This window comes from Balaenoptera ricei, chromosome 7 (genome assembly GCF_028023285.1).
Source record: "Balaenoptera ricei isolate mBalRic1 chromosome 7, mBalRic1.hap2, whole genome shotgun sequence".
NCBI classification, from domain to species: Eukaryota; Metazoa; Chordata; class Mammalia; order Artiodactyla; family Balaenopteridae; genus Balaenoptera; species Balaenoptera ricei.
Window position 1 is genome coordinate 121,142,461 of NC_082645.1, and position 21,488 is coordinate 121,163,948.

A 21,488-nucleotide genomic window follows, 5' to 3' on the forward strand; every position below is an offset into this window, starting at 1 on the left:
TTGAATTGGGGTGATGATAGAGGGCATCCGTGTCTCATTCCCAATCTTAAGGGTTAAGTATTAATTTTTTTGCTATTAAGTATGGTGTTAGCTACAGATTTATTGTAGACACACTTTATCAGGTTAAGGAAGTTATCTTCTATTTAAAGTTTTGATTAGCAATGGATTTTGGATTTTCGTCAAATGCTTTTTCTGCATCTATAGAGAGGATAACATGATTTTTCTTTCATTAGTTTAATATAGTGAATTACATTGATTAGTTCTTGAACCAAGCTTGCATTCCCAGGATAAACCCAACTTGGTCATGAGGTATTAACCTTTTTACGTACTACTAGATTCAATTTGGTAAAATGTTATTGAGGATATTTGTTTCTATGTTGATGAAGGATATTGGTCTGTAGTTTTATTTTCATGGAATGTCTTTGTCTGGTTTTGGTATGAGGTAATGCTGACCACATAAAAGGACTTGGGGTTGCCTGGGCATGAGGCTGGCAGTACAGGGGTGGCATACCCAAGGGCACCTGGAGCTGTTCAGACAGGTGCAGCCGGGTACTGAGGGAAGCAGGTGGATGCGACCACGATAAACACCGTCTTGTACCTCCCACCCCTCAAGGCTCTCTCCCCTCCCCACCTCGCCACTGGGAGATGCGTGCTGTCCCCAGACAGCGCTGGACACATGGCCCTGTGGCTATTTAAGGCCCCAGCAAACAGACCTAACACACAAATAAAGCCAAGCGGAGACCCGCGGGTCTGGTGTTGCATAAAGAGCCATGTTTATTTCTTAATTGGACAGAGCCTTAAGTGCACACACACGGTACAGGAGCCTAGAGCCTAACACTTGGGTTTTGGACATCAGGGAACTAGAGTCATTACATCAGGATGGCATTTACAGTGCAGGGGCTGGGGTGTGCCACAACCACGTATGTACAAGCCACGGGGGAACTCAGGGGACAGCTGGCCGTGGGACGCAGGGACCTGGGAAGGAGCCACAGCCTGTCGTCTCTCCCAGGGGAACGCGTGGCCCAGCCCCAGGGATACAGGAGGGCGCCTGCGGGCTCCCCGCGCTGAGGAGAGCTGACGGAGGACCAGTGTGGCCACCCTGCTCGTGCCTGCAGCATCGGCGACGTTTGGGGACCCTCCCCGAGTGCCTTGCGACACCCGCCCCAGAGGCGTCGAGGGGGGACTAGGATTGCCAGGAGACGTCACTGCAGCCGCCCTGGTGTGTGTGTGGGTGTGCGCGCGTGTGCGCGCATTGTCGGTGAGCGAGACAATGATTACTCAGAACAGAGGCCTTGAAACTTACGAGCGTCTCAACAGCCGGCCCTGGGCACCAGCCGGATCGCTTTGGAGCCGGGCCGATCAGCCGGGAGCCCAGCATCTCCCTCCCTGGGGCTCCTCCCTAGGGCCACAGCGGAAGGAGCCCACCCCTCCCTGGGGGACAGAGAGCCCCCTCCAGGCAAGCATGGCCTCAAGCACAATGAGGCTGCAGCCTGAGCGGCAGCAAGCACTGGAACAAAAACCGTCCAAGAGAGATGGCTTTCTGGATCTTTCTCTCCTTCCCCACTCGCAGGACACAGCAGCCACAGCCAGACCTGACTTTCCTGTCTGCACCCCACAACCTGAGGACCCTCACGGGCCTCCAGACCAGCCTCCCATGTCACAGATGTGGCAACTGAGTCCCAAACCACTTGTCTCTGGCTTACATGGCACCGGGCATGGGAGAGCAGCTTTCCCGACTCACAGATGGAATTCTCGGACCCAGGCCCTCGCGTGGGAGCCGGCCTGAGAGGAGGAAGTGGTGACGGGTAGGGGACACCAGATGGTCCACACCTGGTTCCGAGTTACTGCCAAGATGCCAAGGCAGCGCAAGGCCCAGACGAAGCAGCCCTGGAGGCCTCCATGGCCGTGGAGGCCCCTGAATTTGGGGCGATTCCCAGAAACCCTCCCGGGGGCCCCCTGCCCCACTCAGCGGGTGCTCTGCAGGTTGGCTGGCCCCAGACACCTGTGCCCGGGGTGAGAGGGCCTCAGACTCTCCGGAGGCCACGGCCTCAGGCTGGCTGACCTGAGTGGCCGTGGCCTGAGCCCTGCACCTCCAGTCTCCCTGTAGGAAGGAGGGGCTCTCGGAACTGACCCATCTTAGGACAACTCACCCCACCCGTCTCTCCTCCCTGCCCTCAAGGCCATCACGAAGGCCAGCGTCAGTGCTTGCTCCAGAGCGTGCTGTCCCCTCTGCTCTCTGCGTCTTGACCTCTGCCTCCAGGGAAGCCCTGTGGGGGGAGCAGAGGCCTGCTGGTTTCCGGACAATGTTTGACTTTAGTCCAGAATGTGAACCCTCCGTCACCCCCTCTGGGGGGACGTGGTAGGGACGGGTCTTGTGCTGCGGTTGCTGTTTTCCCTCGAGCTAAAAAGAGGCTGAATGTGCCTCTGAGTGTAGGAACAGGTCACTGAAGACCCCAGGCCCTGGTTTCTCTGAAGGGTTTATGGCCTGGGCATGACACACGGCCAGACTCTCAGCCCGGGGCTGGCTCCTGCCTGGTCCCGGGCAGCCCTCAGGCATGGGGTCTGCAAAGGGGACGAAATGGATGTTGTCACGAGAGGGCAGAACAAGACAAGGGTGACACCCTCGGATACAGGAGGAAGCCCCCTTGATGACAGATGACCCCAGCACTGGCTGCCCTCACCTGACCCCGTGGAGTTTTCTCACTGGGACTCACAGAAACTCCTCTCTTGGGACAAAGAGGGGAAGTCACGATTTCTTCCCTGGAGCGACCTGGAGCTCACCCCGGTCTCACAGTGGCTGGAGATGCCGCACCAGAAGCCCCTCGCTGCCTAGACCACCTCTAAACACAGCTCCCCGCGCCCAGCCGGCCTGGACACATGACACACCCGGTGGGACCCTGACCCCTCTCCCGCTCGGTTCCCACCAGGACGGCCCCCAGCCAGGCGCCTGCTGCCTCACCTCCCACGTGCTGCCAGGGACAGGCTGCCGGCGTCACCTGGACAGTCGCACCTCAGGTGGCTGCTGTCCAGGTGAGACGTGGGTCCTCCCTCCTGCGAGGAGGAGTGCACCCACCTTCTGCGCTGCTCGGACTTCAGGCATCAGAGCCCCCCAGACACACACACGCACACACACGCCCTGGGACCAGGGCCTGCCCCACAGGCCGCTGGGCAGAGGCCTCAGCTCCAGCCGGGCAGGTGTCCCCGTGGTGCCAACCAGGAGGTGCCTGGCCTGTCCAGACGCCACCTGTGGTCTTCCCAGGCGGCTGCCCCGCCTTGTGTGTCCTTAAGAAGCTTGGGAGGTGCGTTTGGGAGCAAGCGGGGTGGGTGCACCTGAGCCCTGCGGGTCTATGTGAGGGCATAAGAGATGCACACTTATAAATAAAATACAGTCTTACAGTTAATTTCTCAGTGGACTGTTTCAGTGTCACTAACTGATGTATGTTAATTATAGTCTGTCTATGCTTAAAAAAATATTAGAAGGGCAGCAATGCCCCCGTGGCTCCCGTCCTCTGGCCTTCCTGGCGTCTCCCAGCTCTTCCCACCCAGGGCGCGTTCCGAATGAAGAAAGGACAACAAACGCGGCCTCTGCTGGGAGCACGACAGGTCGTGTGGCAGGTCCCCGGCCAGAGGTGGGCTTTCGGGGCCCAGCGTGGGCATCCCCAGGAGGAGGGGGCGCGTTGGCTGTCTGCTGGGAGCAGGGCTGGGCGGCGGATGACATGACAGATGGTGACGAGGGTGGGAGAGCGGGGCCGGGCCTGCTGGCTGTCCAGGAGGGCTCGGCTCAGACCCTCATCTGGGCAGACCTCCTCCTGGAGAGCTTGGACCTGCCGAGGGCGGGAGAGAAGTGGCAGTCAGGGCGCCAGAATGCCGGCATTAGTGTCTCTGGTTCCCCGATCGCCCGAGAGACGTAACCCCTGTCTCCTGGCCCTGTGACTCGGGGGGAGCAGCCCTCCTCCCAGTCCCATCCCCCCACCCCAGCCTCCTTTGTAAGTCACTGACTAGGGGCGAGGCTCCACCCACCGAGGGCCTGCCTGTCCCCAAGCCTGGCTGCAGTATGTCCCCAACATCGAGGCCCGCCCTGGTTGAGTGTCAGTTCTGAAAATCTTGGGGATTTACACACTCGGTGAGGAGCAACGACCCGAAAACAAGAATTCACGTCCTCAAGACCGTCCCCCCCGCCCTCTGCAGGCAGGACGTACCGTATGGTCCCTGCCAGGAGGGGGTTGAACGCGTACAGCCAGTCGTGCATGTCCTTGTCGCTGTTGGCCTGCAGCAGGATGCCCCGGTGCTCCGTGCACACGGCGAACGTGTTGGGGGTCTGTGGAGGGAGGCTGCCGTGAGGGGCGCCAGGCCTCCCGCGGTCAGCTAGGGGCGGTCGCCACTCCACCGGGGCCCAGGTGGGCGGGGAAAGGCCCCTCCCCCCCCAGGGGGAGCGTCAAGGACGAGGAAGCAGAAAAGAAGACCCCTAGGAGGGGGCGGCGCTGCTGTGTGCACAGCCCATCCTGACCCTGCAGGCGGTGGTTCCCATCCGGAAGCCTCTGTAGTCAGGACACCGGTATCTTCTCATGTCCCCGTGGCCATGCCCAAGGCTACCTTGTCACTGCTCTGTGTCCCCGTGGGATGAGTCAACCCCTCACAGGCCAAGGTCCCTCCCCCGCGGACCCTGGCTCAGCTGCTGGCCCAGATGTATCCTCTGGGGCCCGTTAATCCTGGCATCTTCTCTCAGGCCCAAGCCCTCGACGTGGGGGCGTGGGTGGCAGGCTGAGCTCACACCTCCCCTTCCCCCACCAGAGGGAATCAGTGCCCAGTGGGCCCTGTGGCCACCAGCCAGGAGTCAGGGCTCCTCACATCCAGGGCCACCGCTTGCTCAGAGACGAGCAGGGGCAAAGCCAGGCGCAGGGGGCTGGACTCCTGGGCCCACTGCCCCGCTGGCCCTGCAGGGCTCCATGACACCCACTGTGGGCGTCCCCAGGAGGAGGGGACTGTGTCGTTAGCCATCGAATGGGAGAGGAGTAACGCTTGCGCCACCCATCACCGCTGCTGTCACCAGGACTACCAGCCCCATGGGTGGGCAGAGCGACCCCGGGACACGAGAGGCAGAGGGACAGGGAGGCTGACCCCCATGTCCCGGCCCGTGACAGACGGGCCTGGCTTCAGCCGGGCAGCGAGCGGACGCAGGGCCCGCGGAGGAGGACCAGGCCCGGCGCCCGCCCACCCCCGCCCGCGGCCGTGTCGCACCTTGAGCATCGCCTGCTGGTCCTCGCTGTACTCAACCTGGGCCGTGGACAAGTTGAGCACGAACCTCTCCACGGCATCCCTGTCGCTGTTGTACATGTAGGCGTAGGGCCGCCGCACCACCACGAAGCGCTTGGCCCAGCCGGCCGTGTGCGGCTCCAGGAAGTGCAGGTACCCCTTCTTGGAGACGATGGGGCTGGGGGCGGGGACGCACCGAAACCATCTTTCTGCAGCTGCCCACCAGCTGCCCAGCCCCCACCTGGCACTGGCCCTGGCTCTGGCTCTGGTCCCCGCTCCTGCCCTTTATGTCTGCTCATTCTCCACCCCTGTCCTAGGTCAGGGGGCCCTGCCCGACCCCCCGGCACAGAGCTGTCTCCATTCCAGGCCAGGGGCAGCCCACCTGTCCTTGCAGGGGCAGAACTGGCGGGGCGGTGCTTTAGAAGGGCCCCCGTTTGGGGCAGGGCCCCCACGCACCTGACCCGGATCTCCTGGATGTCGGGAACCAGCTGGCGCTGGGGCTCCTTGTTGGTCTCCGTTGCCCGGGCAGGGGAAGGGGGCTTCTTGGAATCCACCTCCGGCAGGGGCTCAGGCTCTGGGCTGGCCGGCCGGGAGCAGGGCTGTGGGGTCCTGGGAAAGCAGAGTGAAGCCGCTGCACTCCTGCCAGGAGGTGCCTCTCTGGCCCGGCTTCCCCGACAGCCAGTGTTATCCCCTCAGAACCGCCGGGGGCGCCTGCCTGGGCCTGCCCCCCACGCCGGCTCAGACCTCCGGCCGGCCCGCCGCTGCGCCGCGCCGTGTGGCGGGCAGGGTCCACGCCGACGCGGCACCTTCTCTCGTGGCACGTTCTGGCTCCCCACCTCCACCCCCCGTGAAAGCGGCTTCCGCATCTCTTGTCTCCAAAGTTAAACTGAAGCTGACCCGACTTTCTCAGGGACCGTGTGCATGGAGGGAGCTGCTAGTCGACTGTGGACACCAGGCCCAAGCGACGGACCCGGTGGCCAAGGAGGCCTGACTCCGGATGGTGCCCAGAGGGCTTGATGCCTTTTTCTTTCAAGAAGACAATCTGGAAAGCCTGAGGTGTTATGAGACCTGATGGATCAGACACGAGCACTGCCGGCAACGCGTCCCCTGCCCCCAACACCGCTCAGCAGGTGTCAGGTGGGCTTAAGTGGCCTCTAGGCTCTGCTTTGTCACCACTTTGTCCACTGAGTATTTTATGAGTGCTGCCACTGAATAGGGCTTTTTGTTTAGTGTTTTGACCCGTTCCTGGTTTTATTCACGACTGTATTCTAAATCTACTCTTTAGCAGAAAATGACCTTGGACAGGGCCCGTCAGCCGGCAGAGCAGACCCCCTCCCCCGGCCCTGCCCTAGTGTGTGGCTGTCCCCGGACACCCAGCCCCTCGAGCCCTGCCTTCTTGCTCTGTGCCCGAGTCCCAGCGGTTGTCGTCGGTCAGCTTGTGGAGGCGGAAGCTTTGCCGGGAGCCTGGCGCTCACTTACCTCAGGTCAGCAGCTCCGTACCGGCCCTCGACCAGGGAGGGGCAGGTGGAGGAGGGGGTGAGCGTGGCCGCTCCCAGAGGGGACATGGACGGGTCCCGCAGCAGGGTGACAGACATCTCAGAGAGCTGCGGAGGAGAGACGGTTCTTCGGGGACAGCCTCAGGGCCCTCTGTGGGTGGGGGCATCCCTGCCGCAGCACCTTTGCCTGCATTTTACCTTCTGTTTAGGGCAACCCCACTCCAGCTGCGGGCTGGGCTCTCTTCCCAGCCTCCCCACCCTCTCCCAGCGCTTCAGGCTCTGCCTTGCCGAAGGAGGTCCTCGAGGCTGTAGAGCTCCAAAGACAGAGCGAGGACCACTGGGTGGGGGACCGGTGATGGGCCAGAGCGCCGGAAGGGAAGCCTGGAGCCTGACGCGGGGCAGGGCCAGCCTCCAGCGGCTCCACGGAGGGCAGCACAAGAGCCGCCCCAGCCTTGGGCATGGGTACAAGGCAGCAAGACCAGGGTGGGCCCCCAGGTAGGACGCCAAGGAGGGAAGGACGCCGAGGAGAGGGGGCTTGACCAGCCCGGGACAGAGGCAGCTGGGTGAGGGCCAGGCTGGATAGGGCTGGGGACTGGGAAGACTGGAGCCAGGGAGGACACCGAGCGGACAGCCCTGGACCCGGCGGGCCCCTCGCTCCCTGCCCTCCAGGACCCCAGCCTCAGGCCCCGGGAGGCCAGCCCTCAGCTCTGAGGCATCCCTTTAGGCTGGGAGAGGAATGCTCCTAAGAAAACCCTTATCCCCTTCTCTCGGCCACAACAGCCCCCGCGGGCAGCCCTCCACGCCCACCTTGCTCTCGCTGGCGCTGACGCAGACGTGGCCGTGGGTGTGCTCTCTGGTGAAGGAGTGGGTGAGGAGCCGTAAGCACTGCCGGAGAGCAGACGCCTGGTCAGGGGCTTCCCGGGACCCGGCTCCGCCACGGACACAGGCCCGGGACACGGGAGACTGGCTGAGGGGCCAGGCACCCCAGGGCAAGGTGGGAAGCACCCTCACCTCTCCCAGGTGATGCGGCCATCTGAGGAAGCCCCCGGGGCAGGCCTGGGGCCTGGGCGGGGCTGGGGGTGGGGCCAGCATCCCCTGAAGTGCGGGAGGCCTTCCCCGTGGCCCACCCAGCAGCAGAAAGGGCCAGCTCTGGTGTAGGGGGCGAGCTCCCCATCAGCATAGGTATGCAAGAGAGAGCAGGGCACTGCCTTGGGGAGGCGGCTATAAGAGGTCCCCGGGTTCCAATGTGGGTAGGGTGGGGTGGGGGCGGGGTCAAGGTGACCCTACGTACTCATTCTCCCAGGTCCTGGTGGCCATGACAAGACACTGGCACCAGGAAAGGGCCAGGAGCACGGCCGCCGCCCGCCTGCCGCCCACCTTGACTGCCAGCTCCCGCTGCCTCTCGTTGGGAGCCTCCAGGGACGACGGCCGGCCCGCAGCCGCGAGCGGGGAGGTGGACAAGCTATGGGCCTCAGAGTCCTCGCTGGAGATGGGGGACAGGGCCTCGGGAGCAGGCCGCTGGGCCGTCTCCAGCTTCTCCCGCAGCAGCAGGTAGTGCCTGGTCTTCTCCACCTGCACAGAGGAGCACGAGCGTGGTTTTGCCTCTGCTCCCGCCAGGGCAGGGAGGGTGGGCGGCTGCTCTGAGCCTCAGGACCGGTTAGGCCCGGGAGAGCCGGCCGCCCAGCCGGGCTGTGGCGTGGGACGTGGCGCCAACAGACCCGCCCGTGCGCCCGCCGTGAGCCGACGGGACGGACACTGCGTTCCCGCAGCCGCTTTCCAGGGGGCCGTGCGCACTGCAGCCGTGGCCCGGCGAAGGGCCCAGAGGGTGGACGCGGCCCCGGATGGCCGCTTCCCACCCGCGCCCTGGCCCGCAGTCAGCGCCGCGGCTGGACACTGGCCGTCCTGGCCCGAGCGACAGAAGGGCCTCGCCCTGCCCACTAGCTTCCTGCCCGGTCTCTTTCTTGTCTCATCTACTGCCCGACAGTCTGCGGTTGGGTCGAGGATGAACCTTCCCCCCTAAGCCGGTGGCCGTCATGCAGCCGGGCGGCTTGAGTGCCACGTGCCCCATCTTGGGTGGGGTGAGAGCCCGGCAGGCGCGGCCCTCTCACCTCCTGCAGGAGGCTCAGCTTCTCCAGCTCCCACTGGTGGTCCAGGATGAGGCTGTCGCTCCGCGGCCTCCAGCCCGCCAGGTTCTCCTCACCCCGGACGTAGGCCACGGACGTGTCCAGCACCCGCCGGCGCCGCCGCTGCATCCCTGGAGCGACGCCGTCAGACGCAGCCCTAGCTGCAGGCTTATCCACCGAGGGAGGCGGGACCCCCGCCCCAGGCCCCCAGAGCCAGGTGTCCCGCGGGGTCTCGGCTGCCCCTCTTCTCCCTTCCTCCCTCCCCTCCAGCCCCCCAGCAACGCCGGGGGGCACGAGGTGGGCACTTGAGTCTCCAGGTGAGGGGCCCCCAATGGCAGCGTGGCTGAAGTCACCCAGGTGATCCCAGGGAACCGGGCTCCCTGACCTCCAACGGTGCCCCACCCCACCCCCGACCAGAGAGCCCAGGGTAGACGCTTACCTGGGCTGCCCGTGTCGGCCACGTGGCACAGGCTGAGCTCGTACACGCCCGTCACGCGATTGCTGCCAGGAGTGGTGGGGGGTGGGAGGAGGAACGTCGTCACCTGGCCCCGTGTCGGCCAGGCACCGACTCTCGCCACCATCAAACGCACACTGGGCGCGAGTCCTGCAGCCGCCCACGCCAAGCGGCCTGGCACAGGGTGGCTGAGGTGCTAGGTTCCCCGCGGTGCAGTCCCTGTACATGGTTCCCATCCCAGACTCCCGCTGGGCCCCCCTTTCTCTTGGGACCACTGATTCTGCCAAGGGCACCCCACTAACCCGCTCATGGAGAGGGGCTCACGTGCACGCGGTGACCTCCTGGACGACAGGATCATGGCCAGCCCAGGACCTCCACACCCCATTCCTCCCGGCTGTGCCAGAGCAGCCTGGACACGGGGGCCCACGAGACAGTGCACGGGGAGCCTCACTGAAGGCGGCCAGCGGTGACCTGGCACCCTTGGTGGTCCCTGTTGCTGGCGCAGGGCCCCCTCTTACTGTCTTGACATTCTCGGCCATTCCTGCCCTACCCCCAAGAATGCAGGGAGTGGTCGGAGCACAAGAAGGGACGCTGGTCCTGGTGTCCGACTCCCCCACATGCCGCCAGCCTCCAAGAGGCACTGGCTCAGCACAAGTCCTCAGGAAGTGCTGTCCAGAGTCCCCCTTCCTGCCCAGACCCGTGTTTACCCAGCTTCTCCCACGGAGTGGGGGGAGCAGTCCCAATAGCACAGATCCGCATGGCCCCTAGGGACGAAGGTCACCGGCACCTCCCAGGGAGGCCCCAGAGTGCACACCTCAGGCCTTCCCACTGTGCCGTGGGGAGAGCCTGGCTCTCTCACACCCCCCAACATGACATCGGTGTCCCCACAAGTGCCCGGCGGCGTCCACTGACGGTCCGAGTGCGATGGACCCCAGAGCCGGAGGCCCGACGGGACCGGGGCGCGTCCTCCGTCTCACGGGCCAGCCGGCCCGGAGCGCACCACGTGACATACCGCTCCGCGCACAGCCCAGTCTGGTGCTCGCTGCGCCCAGGGCGCCACTGCAGGCTCACCTCTCCGAGGCCCGCAGGCTCCCGCTGCCGAACAGGTTACGGATGGAGCGCGACGCCGGCAGCTTGGCATCGCGGGAGTAGAAGACCATGCCGAAGTCCTTGGTGATGACGGCCGGCTGTGTGCAGTTCTCCAGCTGCGGAGGGCAGGGAGGGGCTCGGACCCAAGGACAGCCCGGGGCGCTCGGCTCCAGCTGCACCTAGCCATCTCCCCCTCGGGGCACGAGAGCCTCCGCCCGACCCACAGCCAGGCGGGAGAGAGAGCCGGGCACCCACTGCCGGGGGCCGGTGTCTGTGCAGGGGCCCCAAGTGCCCCGGACACGGGCCTCAGCTGCCTCACCATTAAATCGGGGCGACGCTGTCCCCAAAACGTTTGTGAGGATCTGACCGGACCCTGTCTGTGCACCCACAGTTTAACTCTCAGACGCCACAGGAAATTACTGCACAGCGAGCGAGGTGCTGTCTTAAACAGCCAGTTCTTTGGTTTTCCCGAAGCTCCAAGATAACTGCTGACAAAGCTGGGGTCTTGTCTGGGCAAAGCCCTGCAAGTGTTTTCTCAGCCTGAGCAAACCTCATCCCATAGGGCAGTCACACAGGTAGGTCCCCATATTACAGCTGGAGTAGTTAGGCTCTAGGGGGGTGGATGCCTTTGTCTCTACCATCCCGCTGGCTGCAGACCCCAAATCCCCGCCCCCATTCCTCATTACTGTGCACAGCAAGAAATGCCCATGCCCCCAGCCTCCTCCTGTGCTTCGAAGGGAGGTCATGGCCTCAGACCCTGGGGATGGAGAAGGGGAGGCTTCTGCTTTTGTGCTGCCTGGAAAATAGATGCAATGTCTGGTGGTGCTGCAGCCATCTTGCAACCCCAAGGACAAACCCATACACTAAATATAGCAGCGTTAGTTAATTGTGAGCATAGCCATTAAAAGTACATAGATTTAATTCAAGGACTTAAGAAGCCTTCTGAGAAGAGAATAGGGTTGACTGGGTTTGTCCAGGGCTAACAAGCACCCTCACTGCCCCTTGGCAAGCAGCTGAGGCTTGGGGCACGGATGATTTTGGTGGAGTGCCCTGGGGGCAGGCTTCTTGCCTCAACGTAAGCAGAAAGGGTCATGTAGATCTTCTCTCGGTAAGGGGTGACCCGGTTCAGCAGGAGGGAGTTGTGCATGGAGCTGTCCCACGCGGCCTCAAACTGGTAAAAGGTCCTGGATGGAAGCAGAGACAAGGTAGAAGGTCGGATGCGGCTTGCTCTTGGTGGGGGTGGGGACATGCAGACAGACAGACACAGACAGACAGACGTGTGGGCCACCCGCAGGGAGAGCCGCTGGGGCCACAGGTCAGAGGCCCAGGTGCTGGTGTCCAGGGAGGATGGAGCCCTCCTTACTCAGGACCATGCCAGGTGGGGGGCTCCAGGCGCCCCCCAGGATGAGGGCAGAGCTCTCTCAGCTCCACCCTGGGGGAGGGGGAGGGGGAGGTCCCCTGGAGCTGAGGCAGGAGAGGATGGAGAGGGGAGGAGAGGAAAGGGGAGGGGGCTGTGACAAAGGGGAGGGAGGGTGAGAGGAGGGGGTGAAGGGGGCAGAGGCGACGGTGGTGGTGGGGAGACCGTGGGAAGGGGTGACCGGCTCCACTCAGTCTCGGCCTGAGTAAGGAGGCACCCTGGCCTCTCCCTGGACTCAAAGGGAGCCCGCCCGGCTTTGCCAAAACTCTCCATGGCCATCTCCTCCACCAACCGACTTGCCCTTGGGGGAGGATGCTGGGGGTGAAAACCGTAGTGGCCCCTCTCCCAGACGGCATGGCCTCCGCCCACCTCAGCCAGGCCCCGTGGAAAGGCAGGGCCCCACGTAGCACAGAGCAGGCAGTGGTGGCTTCTTTCTGTCCCCAGTCTGTAACCCGGAAAATAATGACCAGAGCATGAGCCAGTGGCCAGGAAACCCCTCTGAGGGCAACTCAGGACAGCCCCAGGGCCCAGACAATTTGGTGGCCTCCACTCCAGGGCAGGGTTTCCTGGTATAGGACAGTTTCTGTTTTCAACCATCTGATGGCAGAGCTCCTAAACTCTTGCCTCAGGCCGGGTACATGTTTTGAGGACCCTCGTATTCGAGCTGGGGCTTTGCCTCAAGGCACAATGTGGCCGCTCTGTGGGCCCTGGCAGCCCCCAGCCTCACCCGGTTTCCATCCAAGCATCCTCACAAAGACACAGTTGAGAAACGCATCAACACAAGCAGCCGGCCACAGCACACGCCCTGACATGGCCCGGCCCCTTCGGAGGAGCCGGGCCCACCCGGCAATGCAGAGGGAAGAGGAGAGAAGCCGCGTAGGGGCAGGGACAGCGCCACGGCCACCCCCTCTCTCCATGGCGCAGTCCAGGGGCACGGGAGAAGCAGCAGGACAGGGCAGGGCCACTGCCGGACACATCACTGAGGAGAAAGATCCAGAGGCAGGACGTGAGAACAGCGGGGTAACCAGAGAATGGGCAGAGAGCGCGGGGAGACATCGGGGGAGAAAGGAAATTGAAAGTCAGAAAGGACAGACCGAGCGAGCGCCGAAGAGAAAAGTGAGCTGTACCTAGTGTCATTTCCAAACGAAACGCTAAAGGCGGTGGCAGCCAGAACACACACGTACACACACAGAAGAAATTCACATGTCAGAACGAGCACTGTCACCCGGCCAGGTACCAGCTAACTGACATGGAGCAGGCGGGGCCGTGCCACACCAGCCGCAGGGCTGCTGACCGCTCTCATGGGGCCCAGATGCGGCCCACAGGGGTGGGGGGCTCCCTGTGGGTGGGGCCCACTCTAAGCCCCCAGCCCAGGCACTGCAGACACCCCCTTTCCCTGTGTCCGCAGGGAGAGCCTTGGGTCCATCTCCAGCAGGACCAGCTGGGCGCACCTGGTGCCACCACCCAGACCCAGAAGGATGCCCTCTGTCCCAGGGGTCCCCAAATGCCCCAGCTCTGAGGCGCCAGGCCTGCGGACAGAGCCAGAAGCCTGCTGCAGTGCAGCTCAGAACAAATGCCCCCCCTGACAGCCCAGCTCCAAATGCCACTTCACAGCATGTGACCTCAGGCTGACAGCAGACATCTCTGTGCCCTGCTTCCTGGACCAATGATGGGCAGTCACCGCCCCACCTCACTGAGATGTCCTGTGGGTTAAGTAAGCCAGTGCGGAGCTGAGGACAGGGCCTGGGAGGCACTATTGTTATTACTAGTCCTCACCCCAGGAGGCCCAACCGCACCCTGGGCAAGGCCCAGCCTGAGGCCCCGGCCCTGGTAGGCCGGCCAGCCCCAAACCCTCCCGCTGGCCCAGGGCCTGGCTCAGCGCTGCCACCTCTGTCCACCTGCCTAAAATGTCGCTACAGGACGCTGCCGGCTTCCTTCCCGCCGCAAGTGCTCGGGGCGTGAGGACCCAGCCCACCCCAGCAGGGCGGGAGAGTGGCAGCCCACCCACATGGGACCCAAGCAGCCACCCAGGAGGCCCTGAGCTTGCTGGGCAGGGTGTCACATGGCAGGAAACTAAGACCCAGCGGGCTGAGAGGGAGCCACGGTGCACCCAGGAGGTGACTGGCAGGCGGGGAGACCACACCAGGACCCCGACTCATGAGCAGGCCCAGGAGACCCCTCTGGGCATCAGGTCACCCGGAAGGGCGCCCCCTCCCCTGCGGCGCTGCCCACTCTACCCGAGCGAAGTTCAGTCAACCCCCCAGGTACACTTTTAAGGGAAATGTGTGGCCCAGACTTGGGGTCCCGGGACCCACAGCATCTGCACCACCGGGAACCGGTCAGAAACGCAGATTCCGGGGACCCCGCACCCAGGGAGGCAGAACCGCTGGGGTGGGGCCACCTTAAGGCAGAGCATCAGAGCTTCCCCACCGGCTCAGCACCCGTCGTACTGTGGACCCTCTGCACCCAGCCCATCCTGGGGAAAGTGGCCAGTCCCTGCCTCCAGCGAGGCCGTGCCACGCTCCACCACGGATCCTGGTCATTTGCCCTTCCATCTGCGTGCCGTGCCCTGGGACCCCGTTTTAAAGAAAGGGGCCACCGGCAGGCCAGCCTGCACCCACAGCAGAGCCCCGGGGGTTCCTGCAGGGCCCCCAGCCGGACGGAGAACGCCCATCAGCACAGTCCTTCTGCAGCAGAGTGGGGACCCAGCATCGAGGAGTCCCCCCACCCCATACACCTCCGGTCCACTTCCAGGAGCCTCCAGCCGACATCTTGACTCCAAGCGAGCCTTCCAAGCCTGGCAGGGGGTGGTTCCTGGATGGGGAGGCCTGTCTGGCGGCTCTCCTCCAGCCAAAGGGGTCAGGCAGCAGGGGCCCGGAAACAGAACCGCCCCAAATTCAGCTCTGGGACATGAGCGTGATGCTCAAACAAGCGAGGACCCACATGGGGAAAACTTGAAAACTCAGTTAAAAAGTTTTGTTGACAAAATGTCACATGTTGTAAACATCTTTTCTGTCCTGCCACAAATAGGCTGCAGCTGTTTCGTTTTCCCTGGGGTTGGTGGAACGGGAACCCGTATTGGCGCTGCCTGTGAGCACGTGTGGGTCCGCGGGAGGCCCTGGGCTGCCCAGAGGCCCAGGTGGGGCTGGTCCTCATCTCGGCTGGGCTGCCTGGGTGGGAGGTGATGGAATCTCAGGGCTCTCAACACGAGCGCCTGGTCATTCTGTATGGGACTCTACCACGCCTGCTGCCGACGGCCCATCAGAGCTCGTTCAGACAACTTCTGACATGCGTCACAGCCATCGTGTGCCAACGGGCCGGCATGGCGGGCATCCTAAGGCGAATGGGTCTGTCAAGAATCTGAAAATTAAACCCCACGCTCGAGGTTTCAACCAGAAACTCGTTATGCTCTGGGAACTATGTTTCTCGAAAAAGTGTCACTTTCAGGAGTGGTCCAGGTTCTTGGGGAAGGTGGTCTGATGGGCAGGCTTCCAGGACTGAGCCCCCGGACTGCAACTAGGGCAGCCCTCGTGTCCGGTGGGAACCGTGATCTCAAGACGTGCTCACGCGGCTAAGAGCAGGGAACGACCTCGAACTCAGGAATTCTGCTCAGTGTCTGGATGCCACACGTGCTCGGCCAAGCGGCATCACCAACCACGCAGAGCGAGCTTAGACCAGAGGGACAGAGGGGATGGAGGATCGAGGGGATGAGGGGACAAGCGAACTCCCTGGCCAGGCTTTGAGCTTCCTGGGGACTGCCTGTTCCTGTCTTAGTCTTTAAGCCCCCTTTCTAACACCCCGAAGAACGTGGCTCACATGTGATAGATGAATGAATGGGTGAGTGAGGGTCACGGCCCCATAAATGGCGCAGCATGGCAGGGCAGAAGGGGAAACTCAACAAGATCCCACATCTGGGCCCTTCCCGGGAAGGCTGGAGTAGCCTTTGGGGCACCTGGGCCACCTGTTTGGAGAAATCAGATCCCGCGCCTGGTGGGATGGGTGAGGGTCACCGTGGACTGCCCTGCTTCCCAGCCTTCTCCTCGACACCTCTGTGCTTTAAAGGGTCTTGAGGACCCTTTCTGCTCCGGGCAGGTGGAAACCCGAGCCCTCGGCAGGAGCATGAGCTGGGGTAAGATGCGCGGACAGGGTGGAAGGTCTGACCCAACTCTTCATGGATCACAGGCTGTGTCACAACCCCTCTTGCGCGTCTCAGGGGCTCCACAAGGTGGGCGTGAGTCCCTGGTATTTAAGTGGGGCTCCTTTGGCAAAATTGGAGTGGTTAGAAAAAAAAAACCCAGGCTTTTGCTCAGGAGGTATGTGTTTTAAATTGATTACAAGTATTTTAAATTAAATACTAACAAGGTAGTAGTGAAAAAACCACACAACTTACATTAATAAAGTTCCACATGCAAGACCCCTGCTAAGAGCTTTTCATGTTCATCTCATTTAACATCACAACCTTAGGCAGGCCCTAATAAAATCCCCTTCCTGAGGCGGAAAGAAACCAAGGTTCCAGAAGATTCTGTCACTTGTCCACATTCACAGCCAGGCTGCCCCAGCCCAGTCGGTACAGCCCCCAGCCCCCACCCCACTCCAGACGTTGGGGACGGGACCCTCTACTTGTCCCCAGTACCACCCACCACAGTGGTTTCCTGCCCCGCAAAACATAGCCCCGTAAAAGAGGCACCAGCCCGAGTCTTGGGGCTCTGACCCCTCACCCCTCTGAGCGCCCTAAGCCTCCTCTTGCAGGCCAAGTCCACTGGGGGCTGATGAGCCCACCTCTGAAACTGGGGGCTGGGGCCCCCTGCTCAGGTGCAGGGGTGAGGTCCTCCTGAAGTCTAGGGGCTGGCGAAGGAGGCCCTGCTGGGAAGGAGGGGCTCTCCCTTCCTTTCCTGGTGCCATGTCTCCTCCTGGCCGGAGGGTATGTTTCCATTTTACCCAAACCTTCCTGGAGGCATGAGGTACTTGTAGGGGGGTGTCCAGGAACAGCCTGAGCACCCCTCTATCATGCTGGGCTGCTTGTGGAAACGCAAACTTGAACAGAATGCCCACACACCCCCATGCGATCGTACTGATGGGCCTGGAAGTTTCCACTCATCAGGGAAACAGCCCCTAAATCGGGTCCCCTCCAGGGATGAACCCGAGCCGATGGGATCCCGCCCCAGAGCCTTCTGAGAACCGGGAGACTGTCTGGGCAGGCTGCAGCCGCCTCGGCCAGCCCAGTCCGCCTCCAGGACCAGCTGGCAAGCTGCCACCTCCAGCAAGCCCTCCGGACTGCCCGAGAGGCAGGTCCCTGCTCTGGGCCCTGCAGGGCTGTGACCCTCCTCTGGTACAGCCTCCACTGCCGTTTTCCTTGACCAGGTCTCTGCCCCACCCAGCTGCGTGTCCCCAGGGAGGGCAAGGATCTGTCCCTGGAGTGCGGGCACACGTCCTCAGGCACACACCCAAAGGAACCAGTCTGCTCGCTGCCCCAGGGGGCCTCAGCTACAGCTGCCCGGGGCACATTCACAGTGACCATCTGTCCTGACACAACACCCCCATGACCTGACAAGGACACGGCCTCAGAAGGTCCTGTTGTGCCCCCAACCTGGTCCTCGGGCTCCCCCCTCATAAAGGGGCAGGCACCACCCCATTCCCCTCCCTGCAGCTTAAAGCCTCAAACATCCGCCCTGGAAGCCTTCCTGCTGCTCCTTTCATCCTTCAAAACAGTGACCCCCAGGGCCACCAAGCTCTGGCCACCATCCACAGGGACCCCCGAGCTGCCCACCCCAGCTTGGCCCGCAGAAGCCTCCCCCTCACATCCCGCCCAGCCTGGCAAGACGGTTACGGCCTTGACCCTCCACTCAGAACAGACTAGACTCTCATGGACAAAGTCTGAATTAGGGACCGTGAGGCTGTCCACCCCCAGGGTCTCAAGGACCCTGCACCCGGTCACTGCATGCCAGGGCCTCACTCGAGTCGGGAGGGATCTGCTGTCCCCGGCCCAGGAGCCCGTGCCTCGGGGGGTTGGACCTGGGGCCACCCGAGCGAGTCCAGAGCCTGGGCCCTTCACAGCTTGACCACCCACCTACTTCCAAAAAGGGTGTGCGGTGGCCACGGCAGGAGCATGGCTGGAGCCACCCACCTGGCCAGGCAAGGGGCTCGCACCCAGGCCTGGGAGGTGCAGAGAGAGGAGATCTCAGCCGGGCTGCTCCTGTCTGCCCCTCGGCCTATGCCCACTACAGCCCCTCCCTCCCTCCCTCCCTCTTTTCTCTTTCACTTTGCGGGGAGTGGGCCTGGCCGGCCAGCCTGCATGCGGGTGCCTGCTCCCGCTGGGGTGCAGGGGATGGGCAAGGCTCAGGAGTGGGGCGGGGGGGGAGGGGGGAGCAGGAGGTCAGCCATTGTCTACCGAGGGCAGGAAACTACCAAAGCAGGCAAAATCAAGAGTGGGGGCAGAAGGGACTCAGCCAAGGGAGGGTGATGGGGAAGGAAGCAATAGGAAGAGAAAAATACAAAAGGAAATAAAATGAAAGGAGAAGATGGGAGAGACAGGAGGGAGAGGTGAGCAAGTGTGAAAGGAATCCAAAAAGCTGAAATGAAATCTCAGGGCTGCGGGAGTGGGAGGAGAGGCTGAAAGGAAACCAAGGGGCACAAATGGTACCTAGGCATGTCCGAATCAAGAAACTGCCTGCAAAACACAAACAATCACAGGTTAGTGAGGGGCGGGGGCCGGGGGGGGCCGGGCAGTGGGGCAGAGGGGCGGCCGCAGCGAGGGCAGGGGCAGCGCGGAGAGAAGCCGTCCGCGGCGACAGGCCCACTCTGAGCCGGGGAGGCTGCAAAGCGCGGGGCCTTTGAGCGGGGAGGAGGCTGAGGCCGCGGCAAAGCAGGTGGGCAGCTGAGGCTCCGAGGCCCAAGCCAGACCTGGGTCTCTGAGCCTCAGCGTCTCTGGGGGCAGAAGGGCCTGCCGGGTCACCCACAGGGCAGCCGGGCCCATCGCGGCTCCGAGGACGTCAGCCACGGTCCAGGGAAGAAGAGGGCCCTCAGGAGGAGCTGCCGGCCTGGCCAGCTAAGCCTCAGAATGTCTCCTGCCTGGGGCCACCCCCTGAGGAGCGTCCCCGAGATTTTCCAGGCCGGGCTGGGGTCGCGGCAGTCCTGGGGCCATACAGCAAGGGCAGGAGCCAAGCAGGGGCCAAAGCAGCTACGGGCAAGGACAACAGCCCCAGCCCAAGGACGTCCTTGAGCCTTGAGGGCCCTGACCGGCCCACAGCTGGCCGGCCTCACTTCCCACAGCCCCCAGGGAACAGCACAGAGCCCATCAGCGATGGGTCTTCTGGCCTCCAGGAACAGGGCGAACCTCTTTAGCCAAAGCCCCACTGACCTGGGGTCCAGCCAGGAGCAGCTGCCCCCTCCGCTGCCTGGGGACTGAGCCCAGGACGAGGTCCCCTGTGCCCTGCAGCAGCCGCGCTGGCCGGAGGACGGGAACCCAGAAACGCAGTCCTCAGAGCAGGGAGACCGTGCAGGGCGGGAGGCCCAGAGGCACCCCCGCCCCCTTCTCTCCCCCCCCACCCCTTCTCGCCCCAAGAATCTAGGAGTTGCCGGGGCAAAGGAAGGGTCAGAGGTCAGGGGAATGCTGAGGTCATTCTCCAGGTCCAAAGCGGCACTCAGCATGGCAGACAGAGCCCTCCCAGGCCCCACCTCCCCCGGGGTCCCCATCCCTGACGGCCCGGGCACAGCGGCCCGTGTCCCTGCAGGCAGCCCGTGCAGGTGGGCACCAGGCCCTCTCTGCCATGTCCCCAGGGTGTGTTCTCAGGGTGACAGGCCCCCCACACCGTGCCTCACTGCCCCCCGCCCCGAGGTAAGCCCAGCCAGCCTGTCACGGTGCCCCCCCGCCCCCGTGAGAACACCCCCCAGCAATCTTCACCCAACCCCTCCCCCCTCTGGACATGAGTGCAGGGTGAGTTTCTTCTGGAAGGTTCTGGGGCAGGGCTGGAACCAGAGCCACACCTGCCCCTGTCAGGGTCTCTGCCCCCACCCCCCAAGCTGCCCGCACCAAGGGATGGTTCCCTACAGCCCACTCTCCAGGGAGTCTATAAGGAAACCGAGCTCCGTCTGGACCCAGGACCCTTTATCCTTATGGATCCAGTTCTCCCTGCACGTGTGGGGTCCCCGCACTCCGCTCTGAGCACACCCAGCCCTCAAGACATCTTTCCTGCAAACAGCCGCAGAAGGCCGTGGAGACGCCCATGGCTCAAGCTCAGGGTCGGCTCTCGGCTTCTTCCTCCTGGGCCAGGTTGAGCCCTCGGGACTCGGGAGCACCCTCCCTGTGTCCCCGAAGCCCCAGAAAGCAGCATCTCAGACAGAGCCAAGCCCTCCGACATTCCCCGGAGGGCGGCTCTCAGCAGTCATGAGCTGCCTGCCCCGGCTTGGCCCCCAGACGCCTCCCCCTCACATCCCCGCCCAGCCTGGCAAACCCCGACAGGCCTGCTTTGTCAGGGGCTGCCGGGGGGCCACATCCACCCGCCCTGATGCGGTCAAGCTCAGACTGCCCAGGTTGCAGAGATCTCGGTCATCACCTGGGAGCTTGGAAAGGAACAGCCCAGTGACAAGGAGTGTGGGCTAAGCTGTGCCGCTGGGCAGACCTCCACCCTGGGACACCAGACTGCCGACCCAGCTGGACCCTGAACTCCTCCAGGACTCTTGGCCCCAGCACCCCTGCCAGAGGGTACAGACTTGCCCGCAGCAGCGTGGTTGGGAAATCCAACCTGTTTGTCCGCCCCATGCTGCCTACTGCCCCATCCCGCCCACCCACCCACGAAACTCCCGAGGACGGGACCCAGCTCATCCACCGGCAACTCCCACGCGGCCCCTCCGTCGGGTGACCAAGTGAGCTAGCGACAGGATGGTGCGCAGACAATCCTGCCGGGGGAAGTCGCGGCCACAGGCACCCCTCCCTGCACCCCTTCCTGGAGGGCTCAGAAAGGAGGGCTTGGAAAGCTTTGGGCCCTTTGCTGGGCCAAGTGGGCGAGCTGAGAACGCACCCTGGGTCCTGACTCGGATCCTCCTCCAGGGAGTTGGGGAGCAGCCCTGCCGCCGCCCGCAGGGGACTCACCGGTCGTCCTGGGCCGGGTAGATGTATCCAGACGAGAGGATGTTGAGGGACAAGATGTTGGGGTCAATCAAGGACTCGTCGGTTTCCGGGGTGTTTCGGATGCGACCTACAGGAAAGCGGACAGGCCATGTGTCACTTCCCAGGAGGGCAGGCGGGGGGCTGGGTCCCTGCTCTCCGCCTCTGCCTGGGCCGGAGCTTCCACCTGTGAGGCCACGTCATGTGGCTCCCCACGTGGCCACAAGAGCACCTGACAAAAGGCAACACCGGGGGGTGGGGGACAGGGAGGCCTACACAGGATCTGCACCTGCACATGGTGCCACCTGTCAGTGGGCGTCCTGCCATCTTTCTCCTGCAGCCTAAGTTCTGAGTTCCTTAGTTTCTCAGCCGTCGATAACTCTCGCAGTATCTCCCCCACCCCAACTGATAAGATTCCAATCCCTCAGCCTAGAACTCACAGGCTCTCCTACCTGCTGGAAAAGGAAATCTTAGCAAGATGAAAAAGAGAAAATGTTCCCTTTTCTCTTTACACTTAAAAAAAGGAAAAAAGAAAGAAAAGAAACACTATCTG

General features: G+C 63.0%; 1 protein-coding gene across 2 annotated transcripts in view; it reads right to left on the minus strand.

Moving 5' to 3' along the window:
• Positions 1 to 749: 749 nt before the first annotated feature.
• KIF1A (kinesin family member 1A) overlaps positions 750 to 21,488 on the minus strand; it is a 92,279-nt gene continuing 71,540 nt past the window's right edge. For both annotated transcript variants that reach the window (XM_059929119.1, XM_059929121.1), the window contains 12 exons: positions 20,921 to 21,026; positions 11,485 to 11,599; positions 10,398 to 10,531; positions 9,312 to 9,373; positions 8,858 to 9,003; positions 8,127 to 8,321; positions 7,557 to 7,634; positions 6,733 to 6,857; positions 5,710 to 5,862; positions 5,239 to 5,431; positions 4,200 to 4,318; positions 750 to 3,824 (listed from right to left, as the gene is read on the minus strand). In XM_059929119.1, coding sequence (XP_059785102.1) covers positions 3,782 to 3,824; positions 4,200 to 4,318; positions 5,239 to 5,431; positions 5,710 to 5,862; positions 6,733 to 6,857; positions 7,557 to 7,634; positions 8,127 to 8,321; positions 8,858 to 9,003; positions 9,312 to 9,373; positions 10,398 to 10,531; positions 11,485 to 11,599; positions 20,921 to 21,026 — 1,469 coding nt within the window. In that variant the 3' untranslated portion in view covers positions 750 to 3,781. The remainder of the gene's footprint in view (positions 3,825 to 4,199; positions 4,319 to 5,238; positions 5,432 to 5,709; positions 5,863 to 6,732; positions 6,858 to 7,556; positions 7,635 to 8,126; positions 8,322 to 8,857; positions 9,004 to 9,311; positions 9,374 to 10,397; positions 10,532 to 11,484; positions 11,600 to 20,920; positions 21,027 to 21,488) is intronic.